The following is a 24,500-nucleotide window of genomic DNA, read 5'->3' on the forward strand; positions in this document are numbered from 1 at the left end:
TACCACAAGAGACACAGCACCACTTCTGGCTTTTTCTATGTATTTACTAAGGAATTGAACCCAAGTCTTTGTACATGACAGGCAAGTACTCTACCACTAGGCCAAACTCCCAGCCTAATTCCTTAATATTTTGAGGCCTTTTTAATTTCTCAATGCACAAATCCATGAATGGTGTGTGTGTGTGTGTGTGTGTGTGTGTGTGTGTGTGTGTGTGTGTACTAAAACTCAAACTAGGACCTAGGCACTGCCCCTTAGCTTTTTTGCTCAAGGCTGGCACTGTCCCAGATGAGTAACATTATCTACTTCTGGCTTTCTGGTGTTAATCGGAGCTAAGAATCTCATGATCTTTCTGGTCTGGGCTGGCTTCAAACCACAATCCTCAGGTCTTAGCCTCCTGGGTAGATGGTCCAGGTGTTATCCACCAGCCACTGATTGGATGGATGTATTTTTTAACAACAATGTGACAATGCTGGACAGAGCTGTTTTGTTACCTGTGCTTTGCAGTTGTAGAGTGGTAATGTTTTATATAGCTTCATTTTAAACATCTGCACAGCCAGCTGTGGTAACACATGCCTATAATTCCCACACTCAGGAGGCTGAGGCAGGATTAAAAATTTGAGGCCAGTTTGGATACCATCCTATCTTCTAAGCACATACACATACTACTACCACCACCACCACCACCAATAAGAACTGAGATTTGAACTCAGGGCCTTGTACTTGCTGGGCAGTCACTCTACCACTTGAGCAAATCACATTCATTGTCAACAGGGTCTTGTATTTTGTCCAAACAAGCACAGACCCAGATTTTTATTTCCCACATAGCTGAGATAACAGGCAGGTACTAACTGCCCAGTTTTATATACTAATGTAGTTTCAAACATTTGCTTAGGGTGGTCTTGATTCAGATTCCTCTAATCTCTGCTAACTGAATAGCTAGAATTACAGGTGTTAAGTCTCTGCAAGTCTAGTTTTATTTATTTTTTTAATGAGGTCTTGATATATAGATCAGGATGACCTGGAACTTGAGGTTCTCCTGCCTCAGTTTCCCAAGTGCTGGGATTACAAGTTTATGCAACCATGCTCAGCTGCAATATTTTTCTTTCTTTTTTGTGCCAGTCCTGGGACTTGAACTCAGTGCCTGGGCACTGTCCTTGGGCACTTTTTGCTCAAGGCTAGTGCTTTGCTACTTGAGCCACAGCACCACTTCTGTTTTCTTCTGTGTATGTGGTACTGAGGAATTGAACCCAGGGATTTGTGCATGCTAGACGAGCACTCTACCACTAGGCCACCCTCTTAGCGCGCAATAAGATATTTCTGAAGATGATTTTGTTTTGGTGTGGGGAGATGGAACCTAGTACTTTACACAGGCCCCAAGACCCTTCCCCTTTTGTCTTGTTTTCAAGGTAAGAGTGATCTTGAGATACATCTCTGTAACTTTGCCTGGACAGGTCTCAAACTCCTGATCTACCTCTCTGTCCCAATTAGCTGAGATTTCAAGTATATGCCTCTTGATCACCTTGAAGATGTAGTTATTAAAGAGAAGTTTAAGTTGAATGGCAGATGTCTATAATCTTAGGTGTGGATGAGGCAGACTAGGGAGGATGGTCTCAAGGCTGGCCTGGGCAAAAAAGTTACTGAAATCCCATCTCAATCAACAAGCCAAGCATAATATACATACCTGTAAGGGAGAAACAGGTAGGTTCATTGTAAATTTATTTTGTTTTGTTTTTTAGGTGGGTTGTGAGGCCTGAATTCAGGGCCTGGACGTTGTCCCTGAGCTGTTTTGCTCAAAGCTAGTGCTCTGCCCCTTGGAGCTACAGTTCCACTTCTAGTTTTTGAATGGTTAATTGGAGATGAGTATTATAGGGCCTTTTTTGCCCAGGCTGGCTTTGAACCACAATTCTCAGATCCCATTCTCCTGAGTAGCTAGGATTAAAGACATAAGCCACCAATGCTGAGTTGAACACTGCAAATTTGAGAGATAGACAGAAGAGCCAGGCACCAGTGGGCTCTCTCATATCTGTAATCCTAGCTTCTCAGGAGGCTGAGATTTGAGGATTGTGAGGTTCGAAGCCAGCCGAGGCAAGAAAGTTCATGAAACTCTTATTTCCAATTAACCACCAAAAAGCTGAAAGGGAAGCTGTAGCTCACATGGAACAGTGGTAGTCTTGAGGGGAAAAAAAGCCAAGTATATAATGTGAAGCCCTGAGTTCAAGCTTCAGGACTGGCACCAAAAAAGAAAAGAAAAAGAAAAAAAGTAACTAGTCTCAAAGATTCAAAAACAATGTCATGGTCTATGGAATTCTAAGACAAATAGCAAAGCTGTAAGACATCAGGGACAAAAGGGCAGAGGAAATGTTCCAGCTCTGAATCAAATTTAAATCTCAGTTCTTCCTCTCTCTCTTACCTCCTCCTCCTCCTCCTCCTCCTCCTCTCTCTTTATGCGGATGATGAAGAAGAGTGCAAGTCTCTGGGCATCAAGTGCCTCATTTGTAAAATGACAATAACCTGAGATTGTCAAGAGAATCATTATGTCTGGCTCTCTGTAAATGTCCAAGGAAGTAACTTTTCTCTCCTACCTCATGGATAGCATAACTTACAGAATCAAGTGGCCAGAGGGTTAGAACACAAGATGTAAGAGGAATGGAAGAAGGGATAATATGCATTTATTGTGGAAAAGAACATGGAGTCTGAACAAGGGAAAATAAATGACAGCTACCAGTGACTCGTGTCAGCACCTACTTGTTTGCCCAGTATTTGACTCAGTCTGTCTTCCCCTCACAATAGTCCACAGGCAGTGAACCCCACTGAGAAAGTGACATTGTAGGGTTGGGAGTGTGGCCTAGTGGTAGAGTGCTTACCTAGCATGCACAAAGCCCTGGGTTTGATTCCTTGATACCACATCTACAGAAAAAGCTGGAAATGGTGCTGTGGTTCAAGTGGTAGAATGGTAGCCTTGAGAAAGCCCAAGGATAGTGCCCAGGCCCCAGGAGTGGCAAAGAAAAAACAAATGACATTGTATAATTCACCCAAGATCGCTCAGCTACATAGAGCTGTGGGGCTTCGAACTCGGGCCAGACTTTGCACTTGCTTGAGCACAGACTTTATTTCTAATATGGGGGGTGCCGGGGTGGATGGCCAGGCCACAGCTGATAGCCACTACTATCAGGGACAGGTGAGGCCAGAGGAGACAAAGGCAAACTCTTTGGTTGGGACTCATCAAGAAGAGAAGAGCCCAGGCCTTGGTTGTCTTTATTGTGGGGCTCATCTGAATGCAGGAACGACTCCATTTTCCTTAGAAGAAAATGGCCTTTGAGCAGAAAAACCCAAGTGAGAATTTTAGGCTCTGAGTTCAAACCCTGGTGCTACGGGAGACAAGAAGAAAAGAGAAGAGAAAGAAAAGAGAGAAGGAAACAGGCTTTTGAGACCAGACTGGGGACTGACCTAAGCCCTCTGGCCTCCTCACTGAAGGGCGCTCGAGCCTGTAAACGCTCCTCTGTGTTCTGTATTGCAGAGACACTGCCTTTGTCTCATGCTGCCCACTCCTGAGAATGTATGTATTTGTGTGTATATTTACACACATACATACACATAAAATACATATACATATTGATGTATTATCTATACAAATTAAATAAAAGATTCAAGTTTAAAATTAAAGTTTCTCAGCCTTACCTCTGAACCTCTAGGTCTCTGCATCTCAGGTGTGACAACTCAGGGTCCTGGGCAGTGTCCCAGAGCTGGCTGCATACAGGGAGCTCAGGGTTTATTTGCATGTACCCAGGGAGTGGAGAGAGTGGGCAGGGATTTTCTCTCTCCCTCCCTCCCTAATGTGGTTGAGCAGCAGTGGCTGGAGCTCCTGGGTCTGTGCCAGGTGTACTTTCTCTCAGGAGAAGCACTGCCCTGTCGTCTCTCTGTCATTTCTGAGGTATCAGAAGTAGACCTTTTGTCCCTACTGGCTTTCCCTTTGGTGAGGCCAGGGAGAGGCCAGCTCACTGACAGCTCCTATTTCTACTATCACAGAGGCCTACCACATCCATATCTCCAGTTTGTCATATTGGGCCACACATTTGAAGATAAGTCCCAAAAGCTTGCTAAAAAGACTGCACTGGGTTTAACTTGGAGAAATTTTTCTAAACCTGATTGTGAACAATGGGACTTCAATTGACTCTGAACACTGATCTACCTACATTCCCAGCCCTTATTTCCACTCCCCTGAGATAACGTGGAAAACAAAAGCCACACAGAGGAAAGAGGGCTACAGTTTGCTATTGTCCAGCGAGTGTCTCGGCTTTAGAAGGCTGCCACTTCCTGCAGTTCAGGCACCTGGCCGTGGCTCATTCGGAGCAAATGAATTCCTCTGCGGAAGCTTGCGCACAACAAGGAGTTGGTGTCACCAACAGCCATGGAGGTCAAAGGTCCTGACCCATCCAGAGACAAGGTGAAAAGGCAGGCTGGGGGAAGAAAGGAGAACCAGCAGGTTAGGCCAAGAGTGCCAACCAGTCACCCAATGTTTAATCATTCCAAAAGGAGCAGCATCACCAGGGAACTGCATCACGGGGTATCAGAGATATACATACATATGCCTAGGCAGGAAGGTCACTGCACACCTGACCACGACGTGCAGACCACTGCACATGTGGCTTGGTACTGACTGAAATGCCATGCAAAGTGTGACTATACAGGAAACACAATGTCCTTGTGAACACTGCAGGAACAGGGTGTGCGAGGTGGCTATCTCAGCCAGGAGAGAGGCCCATTGCTTCCACACAATGAGGGAATCTAACTTGCAGAGAATGATATCAAGCCAAACAGGCTCTTTGCCACCAAGAAGTATGTTCTTACACAACTGGGGCCATTTCAAAAGATAGAGATCAGGAATACAGAAGTCCAAGGGCAGCCCAGGTAAAAAGTTAGTGAGACTCAATCTCAACCAATAAGCTGGACACAATGGCATGCCCTGTCATCCCAGCTATATGGGAAGCATAAACAGGTGGGCTATGGGCAGGCGGGGCGGGGGGGGGGGGGGAGTGGAAAAACCCTCCTGGAAAAATAACAAAAGCTAAAGAAGCTGGCGGTAGAGTTCAAAAAGAGCTCAAGTGGTAGAGAGATTGTCTAGCAGGTGCAAAGCCCTAAGTTCAAATCTCAGTACCACCAAAAAACAAAGCAAACAAACAGAGTGGAGATTCTTTGGGTGGGGCGGAGGTTGGGGGGTGGGGAGTGCTGGTCCTAAGGCTTGGAACTCAGGACCTGGGTGCTGTCCCTGAGCTTCTTTTGCTCAAGGCTAGCACTCTACCACTTGATCACAGAACCACTTCTGGCTTTTGCAGAGTAGTTTATTGGAGGTAAGGGTCTCACAGTCTTTTGTACCCTGGCTGGCTTTGAACCGCATTCCTCAGATCTGAGCCTCTTGAGTAGTTAGGATCATAGGCCTGAGCCACAAGCACCTGGCTACTTCCTGTCTTTTTGAGAAGCACTAACGGCAGACTCCTTACCTCCTGTATCTTGGTTCCAGATCTTCACCTTGGAGTCATGGGATGAGGTAGCGATTACAGGCATCAGGGTCAATGTTCTTGGTAGAAAGACACAGGATGCAACTGTCTGGAAATGCCCTTTATACTCGCATATTCTGCTTCTTGTCTGCCTTAAGTCCCACAGCTACAAAGAAATGACATCGATCAGCTCATGCAAAAATAATGACGCTGGGCAGTTCACTCCCACATACTCCTCTATTTCACACCCGCTTCATCCAGCACCGTCCATCCTCCCATGGCCCACCAGTGCCCTCCACCTACCTACTCAGGCAGCTACGCACATTCCCTACCTTTGGCCATCATGTCACCTTCCCCTGGCCCAGTGACCCCACTTGATGTCTTACTGTAGCTTCACAGCCTTCACCCCCAAAGCCGTTGCTGCAGGAGATGCACTTGTATCCATCCACGCTGACTTCACAGTGGGTCTGAATGTGCTGCTTTGTGGGAAACATATGAGCTACCCGCAGCCCCCGACTGTCCCACAATCTGAAATAAATGAAGGCAGGACATGGCTTTGCATTTAGCCTGACTGAGACGCACTAGTAATATCCCACTAACATAAAAGTCAGAATGGAATCTCTGGATCTACCTGAACACAGCAGCACAAACTACACTGAACTCTACAACTCTAAGGCTGACAGGAAAGAACAAATGAAGGACATCAGAGTATTTTCAACTTGGCGATCAGTTAATAGAAATTTGGATCACGGGTTTGATTTTACAAGTTAATGTGGTCCTTTGGGATGCTGCCTTCCGTGTCCAAGAGGTTATTTTTGTGACTGACTCTTGTAAAAAGATACTCATTATGAGCTAGCATCATCATTCCAGAATAGATATGGGTCTCGGCCTGCCTTGACCATGGAGTGCACGGAGGAGGGGTTTATTTGCCTCTTGTTTCATTCTTACACTTTTGTAAAAGCTGCTCCAAATGCCAGTTTTTAGTCACACTCTCTGGACCAAGAACTCCTGACCCCCTATTGTGGATTGGAACTCTGATTCCTGAGGAAGGAAGCTGAGGCTGGATGGCTGAGAACCCAGGAACCACGCAGGGGCAGCAAAGGGAGTCAGGCAGCCTCGGAGGAGAGATGCGCAGACGACTGATCCTGTGGTCAGTGTGAACACATCACATTGAGCGCTGCTGTCTCAAAACCATCCAGAACATGGGTCTTTTTCCCACCTGCTTTCGTGGCATCTAGTTTGGACCCAGAAGACTATGGGGCCAAACCAGAGAGATGGAGCACTAGTGAGGGGCAGGGACGGAGAAGCTCTAGATAGTCCATGGCATGCGGAGAAGCAGAGTGCATGTGGTCATGGAAGCGTGGGAGCCACAAACCTTCACCAGAAACACCTCCGCTGCTGCTCAGTAGCCCACCTGAGGGTTTTGTCTTCAGAACTCTGCAGTATGTAGGGCTCGCTGGGGACCCAGCACAAGTGGGTGACCTGGAAAAAGCCAGACCTTCAGCACCTCTCCACACCAAGTGATCCTCTGTTGTCATCAGTGTATGTCGCTAAGCATCATTTCTGCCCCTTCCTCACAGATTCGGAACCAGTAAATCTGACTTCATGGGAGTTCATGCCTCTTCCTGGGTCTTGCTGGGTTGCAGCGGCAGTGGCACAGCTAGGTCAGTGCTCCCAAAGGCATGTGGCAAGCTTTAAGGTTATACTTTTGGTGTGTGACACCAGTGAATGATGAACTAGTCTGAACAGACTAGTCAAAAACGAGATTCAGTCTGAAATCAGGGCTAGGGGTATTTGCCTACTACGTGCCAGGTTCTGATTGTGATCCCCAGTACCACAAAAGAAACAAAATCTATACAAACACATGGTTTGAAGTCAGATCTGACTGATACTATGGGATGTGCAATTTACACACTAGTCTGCTGCCAGAAAACAACTGGTCTTCAAAAAACAGAGCCAATTATACACTCAGAAAAAGTAATGCTCATTTCTGCACGATGTTACATGGAGAGGGGTCACCCCATACATGTCAGCTAGGAACTCCTGGAAGACAGGGAGCTGTCCTTTGTCACTAATTCTGGTTCCTAGCACAAGATCCCTAGTTAGCTAAGTCCTAGAAGGGATTCCACAGGAGGAATGGAAGTTACATTTTAAGAATGAATGAGAAGTGGGTTACCAGTGACTCATGCCTGTGATCCTAGCTACTTAGAAGGGAAGATGTGAGGATCAAAGCTCAAAGCCAGCTCAGGCAAGAAAGTCTGTGAGACTCGTATCTCCAATTAGCCACCAAAAGCCAGAAGTGGAGAGCTATGGCCCAAGTGACAGAGCACCAGCCTTGGGGGAAAAGCTAAGGGACAGTGTCCAGGCCCTGCATTTGAACAAACAAAGAATGAATGTGGATAGCATTTTAGGTTCCAGTATGAATCAGTGTTATCATTGTCTCCAGCAGAAGACCTAAGAGCTCATCTAAGCCAACTACGCTGATAGGCCTCAGGAGGTTCCTGGGACTAAAATTAGGAACTGAGTCAGAGCCTGACTGAGCATCCCTTCACCTGTTTCCCAGGCCAGCACTCATTCATATTCATTCTCCCCACCCAATCTCTGCTGGCCATGGTAGCCAGGGCCTGAACACATACCAGGTTCCGGGAGACAGATGCTCTCTCCACACACTGTCCTGTCTCCACGTCCCACAGCAGCAGGGAATTGTCTCTTGAGCCAGTGCACAGCTGTGATGAGTCTTTGGAAGCAAAATTGAGAAGATGGCCCATGAGAGGGCACTGGCTCAGGAGCTCAGGGTTTACTGGGGTGGTGGGAGGCCAGCTGCTTTATTTACCTGGGCTCACGGCCAATCCAGTGACCACCATGGCATGGCCACCCAGCTGCTGAGTGGGCTGTGAGGTGCTGTGCAGGTCCCACATCATGACCATCCTGTCTCGAGAGGCACTGAAGAACTGGGTGGATTTGGGAATGATGGCTACCTGCTCGGGAGACAAGTAGAAGCACAACTAGCCTGCGTGCTCACTGTTTTGACTGAAGTTGCATCACTATTGAAGTGTGATACCTAAATTTGCAACAGGAATGGAAAGTGCATCATCCTCAGTGTCACAGACCCCTCCCTCCCTCCGCGTCCTCCTGCACCTCCCCAGACCACTTCCACACAGGGCTCTCTCCTGCTCTGGGTGCTAAGTGGAGCACAGTGTGGCTGGCATGCATGGAATAAAGTAGACTCGGTTTGAATTGATCACAAGTTAAAAAAAAAAAACTGCCTGTCATTAAACAATCAGACCTTAGCTGGGTGCTAGTGGCTCACACCTGTAATCCTAGCTACTCAGGAGGCTGATGAGATCCGAAGATCACAATTCAAAGTCAGCCTAGTCATGGAGGTCCATGCGACTCTTATCTCCAATTAATCATCGGAAAACCAGAAATGGTGCTGTGGCTCAAGTGGTAGAATGCTATCCTTGAGCTAAAGAGCTCAGGGACAGTGCTCAGGCCCAGAGTTCAAGCCCCACAATCAACCAACTGAAGGTGATTGATTGCAACATAAAATAGTTGTCGAGAGGAATGCAGCAGAGCTGCACTAAATGTTTAGTCACTTGCATGGCCTGCTACTTATTTTCTATTCAGTTCCAGATCCCCCCAGAATAATCATTTGACAATTACCTTGGTGACTTCACGTTCATGTCCGCTGAACCTCTTCACCACATTTCCTGTTTTCCAATTATAGGCCACAACTGTCTGCAGAGAGTCAGGGAAACAGTTTATTCCCTCATTTTCCACTAAGGCTATTGTATTGCACTTTCTTTTAGCTTTTTTTTCTGGTTGGTCATGGGACTTGAACTCAGGGCTTGGGTGCCATCCCTGAGTTCTTTTCATCAAGGCTAGTACTCTACCTCTTTAAGTCACAGCTCTACTTCCAGTTTTCAGGCGATTAACTGGAGATAAGAGTCTCACGGGACTTCTCAGCACAGACTGGCTTCAATCTATGATCCTCAAATCTCAGCCTCTTGAGTAGCTGTGATTACGAATGTGAGCCACCAGTGACAGCTTACTATTTCACTTATTTTAAAATGTACAGTTCAATACTGTTAAGTATATTCACATGACTATGAAACATTGCTTTAAAAATTTTTTTAAACCTTACCATAATCTCATCTGCCAAAGAGAATCACTGTAAAAAATTTCTCTCTCACTGGGCACAGTGGCTCACGCCTGTAATCCTAGCTCAGGAGGCTGAGATCTGAAGATTGAGGTTCAAAGCCAGCCCAGGCCCAGTTTAAACCCCCATGACCAATGAACATTTCCACTACCAATATTCTAGCTGCAAGCATCACTGGCTAGATCCTAATATGAAGGAAAGAAATAGATTAAATTCAAAGTGACCCTGGGAAGCAAGGTCAAAATGTACAAGGGAAGAACCATGGTATAACACCAGTGTAGACTCTGGCAAAAGAGAAGAGACTATAAAGTTCTTTTTGTCAACACTCCTATGTTTGTATGTTGTTATTGTAAAAACCCTGGGACAGGGTTAAGGCTTTTACATATGTTCTCTCATTTAGTTAATCCTCACATGGCCATATGAGATGGTCTTATGATATTCATGGAACAAACACTAAAACTAAAGTTCAAAAACTATAAAATCTGGCCTAAAAAAATAGAAAGTGACAGAGCAAGGATTTGAACTCGGGCCTTATAACTCTGAGTCCATACTGTTACCCTAATCAGCCTGCTGCTAGAACAACAAACACACTCTTCCTCTCAAAACATCTTCCCTTCCTGCAGCCAGTTGGCTTCCTGGGGACACAGTGAAGCTCACCTTATCTTTTCCCCCAGAGACACAAAGGTCTGAGTTCAGAGCAGCGACCACAGAGACAGCATCCATGTGAGCAGGGCTGTACTCTTGAAAAGTTCTACTTTGTAGTCTCTCTTCTATAATCCCATCAGACCTGCTGCAGAGAGGACAGAAAATGAGAGGCCTAAGGTCTGAGAGTGGACACAGCAACAAGGGATGGAAGAAGGTGGCAGAGGTTGCAGTTCAGGGCAGGCTGGGGGGAGAGAGGAAAAAGAGTAAAGAGATATGACAGTGTTGCCATATTACTCTTTCTGAAAATGGTCAGAGTAACTGAACTCTGATAAAAGAGAATCCAAGTTTGGGTACACTGACTCCTCACATCTGCAGTCCCAGCTACTTGGAAGGATCAGGTTCAAGGCCAGGCAAAAAGTCCTTGAGACTCCCCACAACCCTTTTTTTTTTTTTTTGCCAGTCCTGAGCTTGAGCTCAGGGAGCTGAGCACTGTCCTTGGGTTTTCTCAAGGATAGAACCCTACCACTTGCGTCACAGCACCACTTCCAGCCTTTTCTATGTCTGTGGTACTAAGGAATGGAACCCGGGTTTTTGTGCATGCTAGGCAAGCACTCTACCACTAGGCCAAATTCCCAGCTCCTTGAGACTCTTTCTCAACCAATAAAACCCAGTATATACCCTTGTCATCCTACCTATGTGGGAAGTGTAAAGAGGAAAATCACATCCCAGAATGGTCCAGGCAAAAGCACAAGACTCTATTCAAAATAAAAATGGCAGGAGGTATGGCAAAAATGTGACAGTGCCTGCCTAGCAAGAACAAAGCCATGAATCCAAACCCTTGCACTATAAAAACTTTAAAAAGAAAAGAAGAGAGGGATTATTCCCCTCAAGAATCTTTGCTCACATTAGAAACAAATCCCAAAGATGCAGGTCCCGTCAGGGGCTGTGTAGACACTAAGAGGCAAACTCTGCTGTTGGAGGAAGGGAAGGTTATCAACCCTGGCTCTGGGCCTTTTCTTTCATTAGTAGAAAGTTTGTTTGTCACACAGGCTCTCTGTGTAATCTAGGCTACATTATAAAACATATTATGTAGGAGAATGTGAATGGGCCTTGGTTAAAGTTGAGAGCCCAGGGTAGCATTGCTGTACCTGTACTTGTAAGTGCTGTGTTTGAGTTTGCTCTGCAGTTTCCCCATCATGGCACAGAATCCACATGGAACCTTCTGAGGAGCTTGTTTCACTTGGCATCTGAGTAGTAGCATTACTTGTAGTTGCTAGAATTTGTGTTTCCTGTTTAGTAAAGAGAAGAAAGAAAGCATATTGTAAATTTTATTAGGCATAGCAATGGTAGTATGGTTAGTTCAAATCTTTTTTTTTTTCCTTGACCAGTCCTGGGGCTTGAACTCAGGGCATGGGCATTGTCCTTGGACACTTTTTGCTTCAGGCTGGTGCTCTGCCACTTGAGCCACAGCACCACTTCCAGCTTTTTCTGGGTAAGTGGTATGGAGGAATCAAATCCAAGGCTTCATGCATGCTAGGTGAGCACTCTACCACTAGGCTACACTTCTGGCCCCAAGGATAAATCTTTAAAAAAAAGCTATTGGGCCAGGAGTTTGGCCTCATGGTAGAGTGCTTGCCTAGCATGCACAAAGACCCGGGATCAATTCCTCGGTACCACATACATAGATAAAGTTGGAAGTGGTGCTGAGGCTTAAGTGGTAGAGCTCTAGCCTTCAGAAAGCCCAAGGACAGTGCTCAGGCCCTGAGCTCAAGGCCCAGGACTGGCAAAAAAAAATAAAATAAAAAATAAAACTAACAAAAAAACAAAAAACAACAAAAAAAACCCAACCTATCTCTGACAGTACTGTCAATCTATCCCCTTACTAAGCAAGCCCTCCTTCAATTGAGCCAAGGCCACAGTCCTTCATTTTTTTATTTTTATTTTTTGGTCAGTTGTAGGGCTTGAACTCAGGGCCTAGATGCTGTCTCTGAACTGCTCTGTGCTCAAGGCTAGTGCTCTGCCACTTGAGCCACAATGCCACTTCTGGTTTTTCAGTAGTTAGTTCTTCAACTAACTACTAAGATAAGAATCTCACAGGAGGGCCAGGAGTTTGGCCTAGTGGTAGAGTGCTTACCTAGCATGAATGAAGACCAGGGTTCAATTCCTCAGTACCATATACATAGAAAAAAGCCAGAAGTGGTGCTGAGGCTCAAGTGGTAGAGCACTAGCATTGAGAAATTCCAAGGACAGTGCTCAGGCCCTGAGCCCAAGCCCAGGACCGGCAAAAAAAAAAAAAAAGAATGTCATAGGGACTTTTCTGCCCAGGCTGGCTTTGAAATACGATCCTCATATCTCAGCCTCCTAAGTATCTAGGATTACAGGTGTGAGCTACCAGCCCCCAGCTCCAGTCCTTTCTTACTTTAGTTATATTTTAGATAGGGTCTTGTGCTTTTTGTTCAAGACCAGACCTTGGAAAGGCCATGGATAGGAGGATTAAAGTCCAAAATTGATCTCCAGGCAAAACTGTAAGATCCTACTTAAAAAAATAACAATCAAGAAAAGGTATTGGAGACATTTCTCAAGTGGTACATAACAAGTGTGAGTCCAGAAAAAAAAAAGAAAGAAAAGACAGAAGAAGAGACAAGGTGGGGAATGGATAGAGGAAGAAGGAAATAGAATATAAACCACAATGCAAAGCTTCTGAAAGAGAACATCTTTGGTCATTCTAAAAAGTGATGACTTCCTTGCTCCTGGGCTCTTCTGGAACAATTTCATATGGTGCATCTCTGAATCAGCACAAGATCATGAGGTCCCTCTGCAGTGAGAATTAGATGCTACAATGAATGCGACCATGCAGGTAACGTTCTAGACCAGTAGATCTCCAAGTGTGATCTGAGGACCATGGAGGGAGTCTTTTAGGGAGTTTGTGAGGTCTTTTTTTGTGTGTGCTAGTCCCGGAGCATGAACTCAGGACCTGGGCACTGTCTCTGAACTTTGCTGCTCGAGGCTAGGGCACCACTTGAGCCATACTCTACTTCCGGCTTTTTTTTTTTTTTTTTTGTGCTTAATTGGAAAGTCTTACAGACTCTCTTGCCTGGGCTGATTTTGGACCACAATCTAAGTATCTCAGTCTCCTGAGTAGCTAGGATTACAGATGTGAGTCATAGGCACCCAGCTCTGCCTTTCTTTCTTTTTTTTTTTCCAGTCCTGGGCTTCGGCTCAGCGCCTGAGCACTGTCCCTGGATTTTCTCAAGACTAGGGCTCTACCACTTGAGCCACAGCACCACTTCTGGCTTTTTTCTATGTATGTGGTACCGAGGAGTCGAACCCTGGTCTTCGTGCATGCTAGACAAGCACTCTACCACTAGGCAAAACTCCCGGCCCTCTGCCTTTCTTTTTATACTTTAGCACAAGCAACATGTTGCAATAGACTGCATGTGGATGTGTATAATAGAAAAATAACATTGTGTTGTTTCAGCCAAATATGAAAGGGATTTGCAAAAACATAATGCCATTCTTACTACCAATTAAATCTGTTAATAACTGGGTAATACATATCCAAATACAAATTGTTCCCCCAATTTACTTACATTGGCTCCACCAATGGACAACGCTAGAACTAAATGAAAGAATGAATTACAATTTTGAGATATCCCTCCATTTACTCAGGGAACACTTTCTAAGTATGTAACAAGTTGTGGGTCCACTGAGAATGGCCCTTGCTAGCACTGAAGGAATCTGTAGGGAAAATCTCAGCTAATGCAGGTCCTGTGTTATCAGTTAATACTAGGGCTGAGGGGACAGTGGAATGTCTGACCTCTACTCCTTCTGGGGGTCTGTTTGGGAGAGATGGATGTCTTTGAGTTTTGACTAGTTTGGCTCCAGGAAGAACTTTAAAACAGGAAAGCATAGAGAAAACTCACCAAATAGTCTCCTACCAGTACTATTGAAAAATGAAGTTTCTCAGAAGTGCAGCTATGCCAGGACTGACATCCTAGCATAGCTGAACAAAAGCACAATGTAGCGGCAAGGAAACGGGCTGTGGCCTGGACAGCCCCCTGAGCTCTGAGGCAGCACTGCTCATCCTTGAATGGCTCCAGCCCCCACTGTGGGTTTCAGCCTTCCTGTCTAACATAGCAAGACCCTAACAGGATTTTTAGTAGACTTTGTCATTATTTATCTTTGTGCATCAAGTGGCTCACGGAAGTAGGGAATCTAAAGTGCAGATGTTTTAGGAGTCTTTGTCAGAGGCCTCAAGATGGGCTCAAACTGTGGGATAACTTTCAGAAAGCTTGGAGTGGGTGCTGTTTGTAGCTGGCCAGAAGATTTCTGTCAGCTTAACTCATCAAAATTGTCACTGAACAGACTCAAGACAGATGCTGTCCATAGATCTAGGTCACTGGCAATTGCAGCTCTATAAGTAGATTGTCTGGGCTTACAACTGATTGCGTTCTTGGCTGCTATCTTCAGAAAACCATATTGCCCAGGCAAAGGGTACTCATGAGACAGTGTAAGAAAAAGTAAACTTAAGAACTACTTACCCCCAAGTCAGTACAATCTTCTCAGTGAGCTACCGCCTTCAATCTGTAATGTTTATCCTTTGGAAAATAGTTTAGGCAGTCACTTCCTAATCTCTGTAATTAGTGAAAAGATGTTCACGTTAATCTCTTTCCAGGCTAAGCAAGTGTGTGCCCTGAAGAGAGTCACAAGATAAATCTGTTTTTATACAGTCAATCTGTGTTTAACTGAAAAGATGGTTTTCCCACTCAAAGACAGATTGCTTACAATATTCCAAGATTATACAATTTTCACATTGCTTTTTTTTTTGCCAGCCGTGGAGATTTAACTCAGGACCTAGGCACTGTACTTGGACACATTTTGCTCAAGTCTAGTGCTCTGCCACTTGAGCTGCAGCACCATTTCCAGCTGTTTCTATGTATGTGGTACTGAGGAATTGAATCCAGGGCTTTGTGCATGCGAGGCGAGCACTCTACCACTAGGCTACGCTCCCAGTCCCCAATTTTCATATTTCTACTAGTAAAAATAAACTAGTGTTCATTATACATCTTTCTTTTATGAGGATAGGGTTTGAACTTAAGGACTTTTGTAGGCCATCTATCACGTGAGGCATTCCCCCAGCCTGCTTTCATTATTTTCTAATAAAGTCTTGCTTTTAGCTCAGATAAGGCCAGCTTAGACCTGCAATCCTATTTTGGCTTTCCACACAGCTAAGGTGACAAAAGTTTACCACCTTGCCCAGCTTTTTTTTTTTTTTTTTTGGTCAGTTGTGGGGGCTTGAACTCTGGGCCTGGGTGCTGGCTGTCCCTGAGCTCTTCAGCTCAAGCTTACCACCCTATTCCTGGAGCCAGAGCCCCTCTTCCAGCTTTCTGATGGTTAACTGAAGAATCTCATGGACTTTAAGGTCCCAGATGGCTTTGAACCTCGACCCTCAAATCTCAGCCTCTTGAGCAGCTAGGATTGCAGGTGTGAGCACTGTATTTAGCAGTTATTTATTAGTTGAGCTGACATACCTCAAACTTAATTCCTACACTGACTTTGATCTACAATTCTCCCAATCTCAGGTTTTCAAGTAACTAGAATTACAGTTGTGAGGCAGTGTAGCTGGCTATTTTTTATTTTAAAAAATTTTAATTTATTTGTGTGGGGGGGGGTCATGGGGCTTGAACTCTGGGCCTGGACTCTGTCCCTGAGCTTTTCAACTCAAGGCTACCACCCTACCCCTTGAGCCACAGCCCCACTTCCCATTTTCTAGTGATTAATTGAAAATACGAGTCTCATGTTCTTTAGTGCCCGGGCTGGCTTTGAATCATGATCCTCAGATCTCAGCATCCTGAGTAGCTAAGATTACAATCGTGATCCATGGCAGCCCGGCATTGGCTGTTTTTTAAATACACAAAATAGAATAGGTGCTCTTGCAAATTAAACACCTTGATCTTACTCAAATTATAGAATCCTCCCTGAGGCCAGGAGTTTGGCCTAGTGGTAGAGTGCCTAGCATGCACAAAGACCCGGGTTCCATTCCTCAGTACCACATACATAGAAAAAGCAGGAAGTGGCGCTGTGGCTCAAGAGGTAGAGCGCTAGCCTAGAGAAAGTCCAAGGACAGTGTTTAGGCTCTGAGTTGAAATAAAGATGTGGAGTACGCACAAACATTATTTGTTCAAAATTACAACTAGGTAGATCTTCTGACTTCTAGCAATGATACCCCATTATAAACATCTAAACACAACTATTTTAATGCATTTTTAACAACTCTGAGGGTTCAATAAATGTTAATAACTGATTGACAGTGCAGTTTATTCTGAGAATCAAGAGCAGCACAGATTACTGAAAATAACGTTTGGAAGAAAAAGAAAAGAAATAACCATCCCTTGGGGTTGGAGACATGGCTTAGATGGTAGAGCACTACCCAATAAATGAAAGCATAAGGTCATGAGCGCATTACTATTACTATCTGAATTTGGGCTAGGTCTGAATTACAGACCTACGGCCTTGGGTAAACTGCTAATTTTTTTTTTAATTTCAGCTTCCTGAAATCCAAATGTGATAATAACTCTATTGCTAGCTTTTGTGAAAGTTATAAATAGTACTTGAGCAGTGGGTTCTGTGGCCCAAGCCTATAATTCTAGCTCCATGGAGATGGAGATCTGGAGGCTCATTGTTTGAAGAAAGACTGCACAAAATTTGACAAGACTACACTTCAACCAATGAGTGCACATGGTGGATGTCTATCATCCCAGCTACACAGGAAGCAAAAATAGGAGGATCTGCATCCAAACTGGGCTGAGCATGGGGTGAAATCCTATCTCAAAGATGCTAAACTCAAAAAGGACTGACAGAGTGGCTGAAGTAGTGAAACACCTGCCTAGCAAGCTCAAGGCCTTGAGTTAAAAACAAGAGTGCTAGGTGCTGGGGACCCATAGCTCACACATGTAATCCTAACTACTCAGGAGGCTGAGATCTGAGGATTGAGGTTCAAAGCCAGCCTAGGTACAAAAGTACGTGAAACTCCTATCTCCAATTACCTGCCAGAAAACCCAAAGTGGTGCTGTGGTTCAAGTGGTAGAGCACCAGCCTTGAGTGAAAGAGCTCAGGGACAGTGTCCAGGCCCAAAGCCCCACGACCACCCCCCAAAAAAAATACACTGCTGGGGCAGGGAGTTTTGCCTAGTGGTAGAGTGCTTGCCTAACATTCACAAAGACCTGGGTTTGATTCCTTGGTACCCTATACATAGAAAAAGCCGGAAGTGGTGTTGTGACTCAAGTGGTAAAGCACTAGCCTTGAGAAAGCAAAAAAAAAAAAGCATTGCTGTTAAAAACAAAACAAGGGGCCTGAAGCACATTCTAGTGGTAGAGTGCTCACCTAGCATGTACAAAGACCTGGGTTCAATTCCTGGGTACCACATACTCAGAAAAAGCCAGAAATGGCACTATGGCTTAAATGGTAGAGTACTAGCCTTGGGCAAAAAGTGTCCAAGGACAGTGCCCAGACCTTGAGTCCAAGCCCCAGGACTGGCAAAAAACAAGAACAACAACAAAAAACACTTCAGATATGCTAGAAATCTAAGTCATTTGTATTTATGAACTCATTTAATCTTCCCAAGCCTAACAGTAATAACACAATACAATATGCTTATTTCATGTTTATTAATACTTACTAGACATATAAACATACCCTATATACACAGAGAACTTGCACAAATGAACACAGAAGTCAAGAGGATGTTAAACATTGTGCTCCCTACCTAGAGTGACAGATCACACTAAGGCTAACAACGCATTCACTATGTTCTACAGCAAGACAACTTAAAATTTGGCTAATGTCTATGCTCGTTATTATGAGTAGACTAAAAAATGAAAACAGCATTTCATTATTTTTCATTGTTTATGTTATATATGTGCTTGAAAGGAAGGATAATGTCTTAACCACTTTTGTGTCTGTGTTCTGAGCATAGCCTGGAAGAATGGATGGGAGGCAACTATCTGCTGAATGAATAAAAAGTATTCTAAAAAAAAAAAGCAAGAGGGGATCAGGAGTTTGGCCTAGTGGTAGAGTGCTTGCCTAGCCTGCACGAAGACCTGTACCACATACATAGAAAAAAGCCGGAAGTGGTGCTGAGGCTCAAGTGGTAGAGCTCTAGCCTTGAGAAAGTCCAAGGACAGTGCTCAGGCTCTGAGCCCAAGCCCAGGACTGGCAAAAAAAATAAATATTAAAAAAAAAAGAAAGAGTCCAATTAGTAGAAAGCTTTTTAAGGACCTGACATAACCATTTTTTTCTTTTTGTTGTTTTTGAGATGGAATCTCACTGTGCAGCTCAAGATAGCCTCAAAAGATGGGTGCTAGTGGCTCACACCTGTAATCCTAGCTACTCAGGAGGCTGGGATCCGATGGTTGTTCGGAACCAGCCTGGGCATGAAAGTCTCTTATCTCCAATTAACCACTTGAAAATTGGAAGTGGCCCTGGGCCTCAAAATGGAAGAGTGCTAGCCTTGAACAAAAGAGCTCAGGGACGACAGTGCATAGGCCCTGAATTCAAGCCCATGACTGACAAAAAGAAAAGAAAAGAAAAAAAAGATGGCTTCAAAATGGCAATCCTCCTGCCTGAGCTTACTGAGTGCTGGATAGGTACACATCACCACAATCAACTACAATGGTCTTTTGTTCTTTTAGGGGAGGGGCAGTTCTGGGTCTTGAACTTGGGGTATGAGGGCTGTAATCGGAGCCCCCTCACCCCGGCTCTGTCACTCGAGCCACAGCTGCACTCCAGCTTTTTGCAGGTTATTTGGAGACGAGTCTCACTTTTCCTGCCCAAACTGGCTTTGAACCGTGATCCTCATATCTCAGGCTCCTGAGGAGCTAGGATTACAGGTGTCCAACTTTACAACGGCCTCTTGAGACTATCAAAGAAGGTTCCTCAGGGCCCATTCACCCTACATCATCCCAAACTCCAGCCCAGAAAGGCTGGAGGCACAGGGCGTCCCTGTGGGTTCCAAAGGAACCCTAGAACCTGTTTCTGTCCAAATCTGCTCTCCAGAGATCCTGACATCACACCACAGATTACCACCGTGTGTTACTCGACACGTAAACTCAAGAGAGTTCTTGGAACCTTCTACTGCGATCTTCCTTGATACACACAATCAACCTTTATGTTCCATGACAAAACTGGAACCCAACGGGTGGTGACTCTGTTGTGAGGGTGGTGACAGGCGTAGAGCTGGGAGGACAAGAACGTTACTTCTTCCCCGGTCCTTTTCGTGCCAGGGCTAGTTTCCTATCCTCTCTTCCCAGCTCATTCTCCACATCCCTCTCTAATCGACGGTCTCTGAGATCAAGACATCCAAACCAATGGTCAAACGGGAAGAAGGGGCGCGGGCAGAGGCACGCGGAGGCCCTCCGGGTCCCCGGTGCTGCTACAGCTTACCTGCTGTGTGCAAGAACGGGGCGCCCGCCCGCCCCACGCCGCGCCCCACGCCAAGCCAGCAGACCCCCCCCCGCCCAACGCAGACGCTCAGATCCACCCCCCGCTTCCCCGCCACTCCCCTTTCTGCCATTTCGGGCTCCGTACTTACCGGTGGGCTGGCAGGGCTGGTGCTGAGGCCCGCGAGGACGCGAAGCTGGCATCCGCAGCCTCCACGGCCCGCCCAAACCTCCGCCCCTAGCAACGAGGCGCGCGTTGCTAGGGCGGGAGTCCCCGCAAAAGAGCTCCGGACGCCTCCCAAGACTCAAGGACTTCCGTTCCGTACCGCTCCCCGGAAGTCTTCCGGGGACCGAGAACCAAGCGCACCTGGCGCTCCTTTCGGATTGTCTGATAATTTAATGCCAGCTTATTGAAAAACAAAATTTCGAATAGCTGGAGTCAGGTGGCTCACATCTGTCATCCTAGTTACTCAGGAGGCCTTGAGATCTGAGTGTCTTAGTTCGAAGCCAGCCCAGGCAGAGAAAGTCCATGAAATTCTTTTCTCCAATTAACCAGAAAAAAAAAAAAATGGAAGTGGTGCTGTGGCTCAAGTAGTAGAGCACCAGCCTTGAGCAAAAAAGTTAAGGGACAGTGATCAGGCCTTGACTTCAAGTCCCAGTACTGGCAGAAAAAGGAAATTGAATAAGTGAGTAAACAGGCTCCTAGCCAACATTTATTTTGCACTCTAACAGGGCTTCTTGCCTTCCCCTCCTCCACATTCAATGGGCAGATCTCCCAGTAGAAGGGGGATTTGTAGACTCGCCGACAATTGGGTAACTATGAGCAATGGGTGTGACCAGAGAAACTTTGTCTTCATAGAATATCAATTCTGGCTTCTGAGTCTATCTTCCAACCCAGGAAGGGAATCTCCTTTGAAGCAACCCTGGTTGGATCCTTTCTAGCCCCTGATGCTCCCTCCCTGGTGATGCACTCATTACCTGGTGATACACTCATTGCTTTCTAAATTAATGGACTGTTATTGGGAGACTTTTTTTTCTCCTGGTGGGAGCTAGCCTGCACCTTCATGTCACTTAAAACACTGACTTCATTTTAGATTGAAGGTTCTTCCTAGACCTTTTGTCTCTCTTCTTATTGTTTTGTGCTACGCTTTATTGCTTTGCACTAGGGCACCTGGGTGCCATATGTTGCTATATGTTGAGTTTTTCGATTCCTGCCCTCAATATGCTGCTACCTAGAAAGGGGGTAGCCCTTTTGGGCAATACTTACAGGCTACAACATCTGATATTTATCCCCAATCTGATTGTGTAGTATAGCTAGACCTCTCTCTCTCTCTCTCCCTCTCTCTCTCTCTGTCTGAGCCACACCTGTACATCCTCCTTCACCCTGCCCACCTGACTAAAAGACTTGTCATTTGGCCGGGAGTTTGGCCTAGTGGTTAAAGTGCTTACCTAGCATGCACGAAGACCCGGGTTCGATTCCTCGGTACCGCATACGTAGAAAAAAGCCAGAAATTGTGCTGAGGCGCAAGTGGTAGAGCTCTAACTTTGAGAAAATCCAAGGACAGTGCTCAGGCCCTGAGCTCAAGCTCATGATGGCAAAAAAAAAAAAAAAAAAAAAGACTTGTCGTTCTTCACATGACTCACACAAGAAACATCATTTCCCCCCCAAACCTGTTCCTCCTCTTTTTTTCCCTCTCTCTAGTTGCTGGATGCTCTCATCTATAGTCACCCACACTAATGACTTGGAGGGTTTTTTTTTTGTTTTTGTTTTTTTGTTTTGTTTTGTTTTTGCCGGTCCTGGGCTTGAACTCAGGGCCTGAGCACTGTCCTTGGGCTTTCTCAAGGCTAGTGCTCTACCACTTGAGCCACACCACCACCACTTCCATCTTTTTCTATGTATGTGGTGCTGAGGAATGGAACCCAGGTCTGTTATCTCCAATTAGTCATTAGAAAATGGGAAGTGGGGCTATGGCTCAAGGGTAGGGTAGTAGCCTTGAGCTGAAGAGCTCAGGGATAGCGCCTAAACCCAGAGTTCAAGCCCCATGACCCACAAAACAAAAGCTCATTCTGAATGTTCATGATAAATGAAGAGAGCTGGGGATGTAGCTCAGTGGAAAAATGTTTGCCAGGCATGTGCTAGCCCCTGGATTTGATCCCCAACACTGGAAAAAAGACCCAAATCACATACCATCCATCAACAAATAAATGAAAAGGCAGGTTATAGAGCAGATGAGCACACATTTATAAATACATTCTTCTACTTGTATCTTACACTGGGGGCGAATAAATGCCTTGTCATATTGGATTTGAAAATATGCTTCTTCCAGACTTCCATACTGTGTAAACTGTGTGAGATTCATTGTTGAAGGGCAGCATAAGTCATAACATAAAAAGAAATCTTGTAGGCCAAGTATTGTGGAGCTTGCCAGTAACCACAGCTATTTAGGAGGCTGAGATCTGGAGGATCAAAGTTTGAGGGCAGCCTAGACAGAGTTTGTAACATCTCAGTCAGTAGCTAGATGGGGGACACATGCCTGTCATGCTAGCCATTGGGGAGACCGAGATTAGGAGGATGGCAATTCTAGGCCAACATGAACAAGACCAATCGCAAAAAATAATGAGTGCAAAGAAAGACTGGAGATGAGGGCTTAGTGGTAGAATACTTGCCTCACTAGCATGGAAGGAAGGAGAAAGAAAGGAAATTTTCACTGAATGATGCAACATGCCACCGTCCCAGCTACTTGGGAAACTCAGACAATAGGACCCCAAATTTGAATCCTAGCTGGGCTGCACAGAAAGATACTGTTTCTAAAGAAAATACCTTCAAAAGTGGCTGGGGTACTTGTCAGCCTGCTGAGGCCCTAGGATCAATCCCCAGAAAAGGAAGAATGGAGAAGAGTGGGGGTGAGGCAGAAGAAGGGAGAGAGGAAAGGAGGAAGGGAGGAAAGGGAGATGAATTTTTGAAATAAAAGGTTCACTGAGGTGGGAGTTTGGCCTAGTGGTAGAGTGCTTGCCTAGGATGCACAAAGACCCGGGTTCGATTCCTCGGTACCACATACATAGAAAAAAGCTGGAAGTGGTGCTGTGACTCAAGTGGTGGAGCTCTACCCTTGAGGTAAAACCCAAGGACAGTCCTCAAGCCCAGGGCTGGCAAAAAAAAAAACCCAAAAACAAACAAAAAAAAAAAAACCCCTGAGATCTGGTTTAAAGCCAGTCCAGGCAGGAAAACTCGAGAGATTCATCTTCAATGAACCATCAAAAAACTGGAAGTGGCACTTGGGCGGAAAAAGTTAAGAGATAGTGGCAGGCTCTAAGTTCAAGCCCCACTACTGACACCAAAGAGAGAAGGAGACAGACAGGAAATTTTGCTTATCATACATTCGAATCTTTTTATAGCTCTTATCACTACTGATGTTATATGTTATATTACATAGTCATCTCTTTCATTTGTCCCTGGTAGTAACTTTGTTCTACTTGACGGTTGGGTCTCCAGTGTCTCAAGGCCAGGCACACAGGTGGCCAGGAATCTGTTGAATGACTAGAACATAACAAAGAGGTCTATTCTTCTCTCTCCCCGGCTCATGGTGTCTTGCTTCTACCAGCCTTAACGTTCATATACAGCCCTCTCCACGCCCTCCAAGGCTCCAGAAGTCTGGCAGAACTCAAAGCAGCTTTCAAGCTCTTTTGACCATGACTCCTAGTAAGAAACTTATTCAGGAAGCAGGCGCTGGTGGCTCCAGTCATGAGAAAAGAGAAGTCATTGCTTCAAAGACCAGATTTGGAGTCTTTATTGGAACACTACCACCCTGAATACAACTGACACACAGTTTATATAGCCCCCAAACCACACAAGGTGCATGAAATTTATCTTAATAAAGTAGAAAGCAAATCAGATGTAAACACACTCATAGCAAACGAAAAATAAGTGAACACTCACATTTAACAAAGATGTTGATTATAAGCCAAAACAAATCAAATGTGAACACAAGGAAAATCAAGAACCAACTAAGGAGAAAACTTTTCTGGAACCGACTAACTCGAAACACACCTGCAAATTAAAGAATGTCCTTCACCATCAATACCCGTAGCCAAGATGCCTCCTCCTTACTTCATCAGGAGGCTGAGATCTGAGGGTTGTGGTTCAAAGCCAGCCCTGGCAGGAAAGTCTGTGACACTCTTCTTTTTCTTTCTTCCTTTTTTTTTTTTGCCAGTCCTGGGGCTTGAACTCAGGGCCTGGGCACTGTCCTTGGACACTTTTTGCTCAAGGCTAGTACCCTGCCACTTGAGCCATAGCACCACTTGTAGCTTTTTCTGTGTATGTGGTACCAAGGAATCAAACCCAGGGCTTCATGCATGCTAGGCAAGCACTCTTCCACTGGGCCAAACTCAATGGTTGTGAGACTCTTATCTCCACTAAACTACCAAAAAAAAAAAAAGCCAGAAGTGGAGCTGTGGCTCAAGCGGTAGAACACAGCCTTGAGCACAAAAGCTTAGGGACAGCACTCAGGCCCAGAGTTTAAGCTTCAGGACCACCAAAAAAAAGAGGAGGAGGAGAAGGAGGAATAGGAGGAGGAGGAGGAATAGGAGGAGCAGGAGGAATAGGAGGAGCAGGAGGAATAGGAGGAGCAGGAGGAGGAGGAGGAAGAATAGGAGGAGGAGGAGGAGGAAGAGGAATAGGAGGAGCAGGAGGAATAGGAGGAGCAGGAGGAATAGGAGGAGCAGGAGGAGGAGGAGGAAGAATAGGAGGAGGAGGAGGAGGAAGAG

At 45.4% G+C, this 24,500-nt stretch overlaps 1 protein-coding gene across 2 annotated transcripts; it reads right to left on the reverse strand.

The window, feature by feature from the left end:
- Positions 1–3,083: 3,083 nt before the first annotated feature.
- Positions 3,084–14,931, reverse strand: Wdr31 (WD repeat domain 31). 2 transcript variants are annotated; one of them, XM_090330465.1, is made up of 10 exons: positions 14,841–14,931; positions 11,448–11,588; positions 10,312–10,441; positions 9,159–9,233; positions 8,329–8,473; positions 8,132–8,232; positions 6,910–6,977; positions 5,882–6,023; positions 5,499–5,661; positions 3,084–4,457 (listed from the first exon to the last, which is right to left on the reverse strand). In XM_090330465.1, exons 2-10 carry the CDS (start codon positions 11,558–11,560, stop codon positions 4,297–4,299), a joined length of 1,098 nt encoding a protein of 365 aa, XP_090186591.1. In that variant the 5' UTR covers positions 11,561–11,588; positions 14,841–14,931; the 3' UTR covers positions 3,084–4,296. The 2 variants fall into 2 exon arrangements, with proteins under 2 accessions (XP_090186591.1, XP_090186590.1); XM_090330464.1 differs by having other exon boundaries at positions 10,312–10,444.
- Positions 14,932–24,500: the final 9,569 nt, after the last annotated feature.

The sequence above is a fragment of the Megascapheus bottae genome, chromosome 3 (genome assembly GCF_031878675.1).
Source record: "Megascapheus bottae isolate mThoBot1 chromosome 3, mThoBot2.hap1, whole genome shotgun sequence".
In the NCBI taxonomy this organism is placed as follows: domain Eukaryota; kingdom Metazoa; phylum Chordata; class Mammalia; order Rodentia; family Geomyidae; genus Megascapheus; species Megascapheus bottae.

Coding starts and splice junctions, on each gene's coding strand:
- Wdr31 (XM_090330464.1), bottom strand. CDS start 11,560: ATGCTACTACTCAGATGCCAAGTGAAACAAGCTCCTCAGAAGGTTCCA. Junction 6,024..6,909: donor TCTGAAGACAAAACCCTCAG/GTGGGCTACTGA, acceptor CATTTATTTCAG/ATTGTGGGACAGTCGGGGGC. Junction 4,458..5,498: donor CTGGAACCAAGATACAGGAG/GTAAGGAGTCTG, acceptor TTCTTCCCCCAG/CCTGCCTTTTCACCTTGTCT.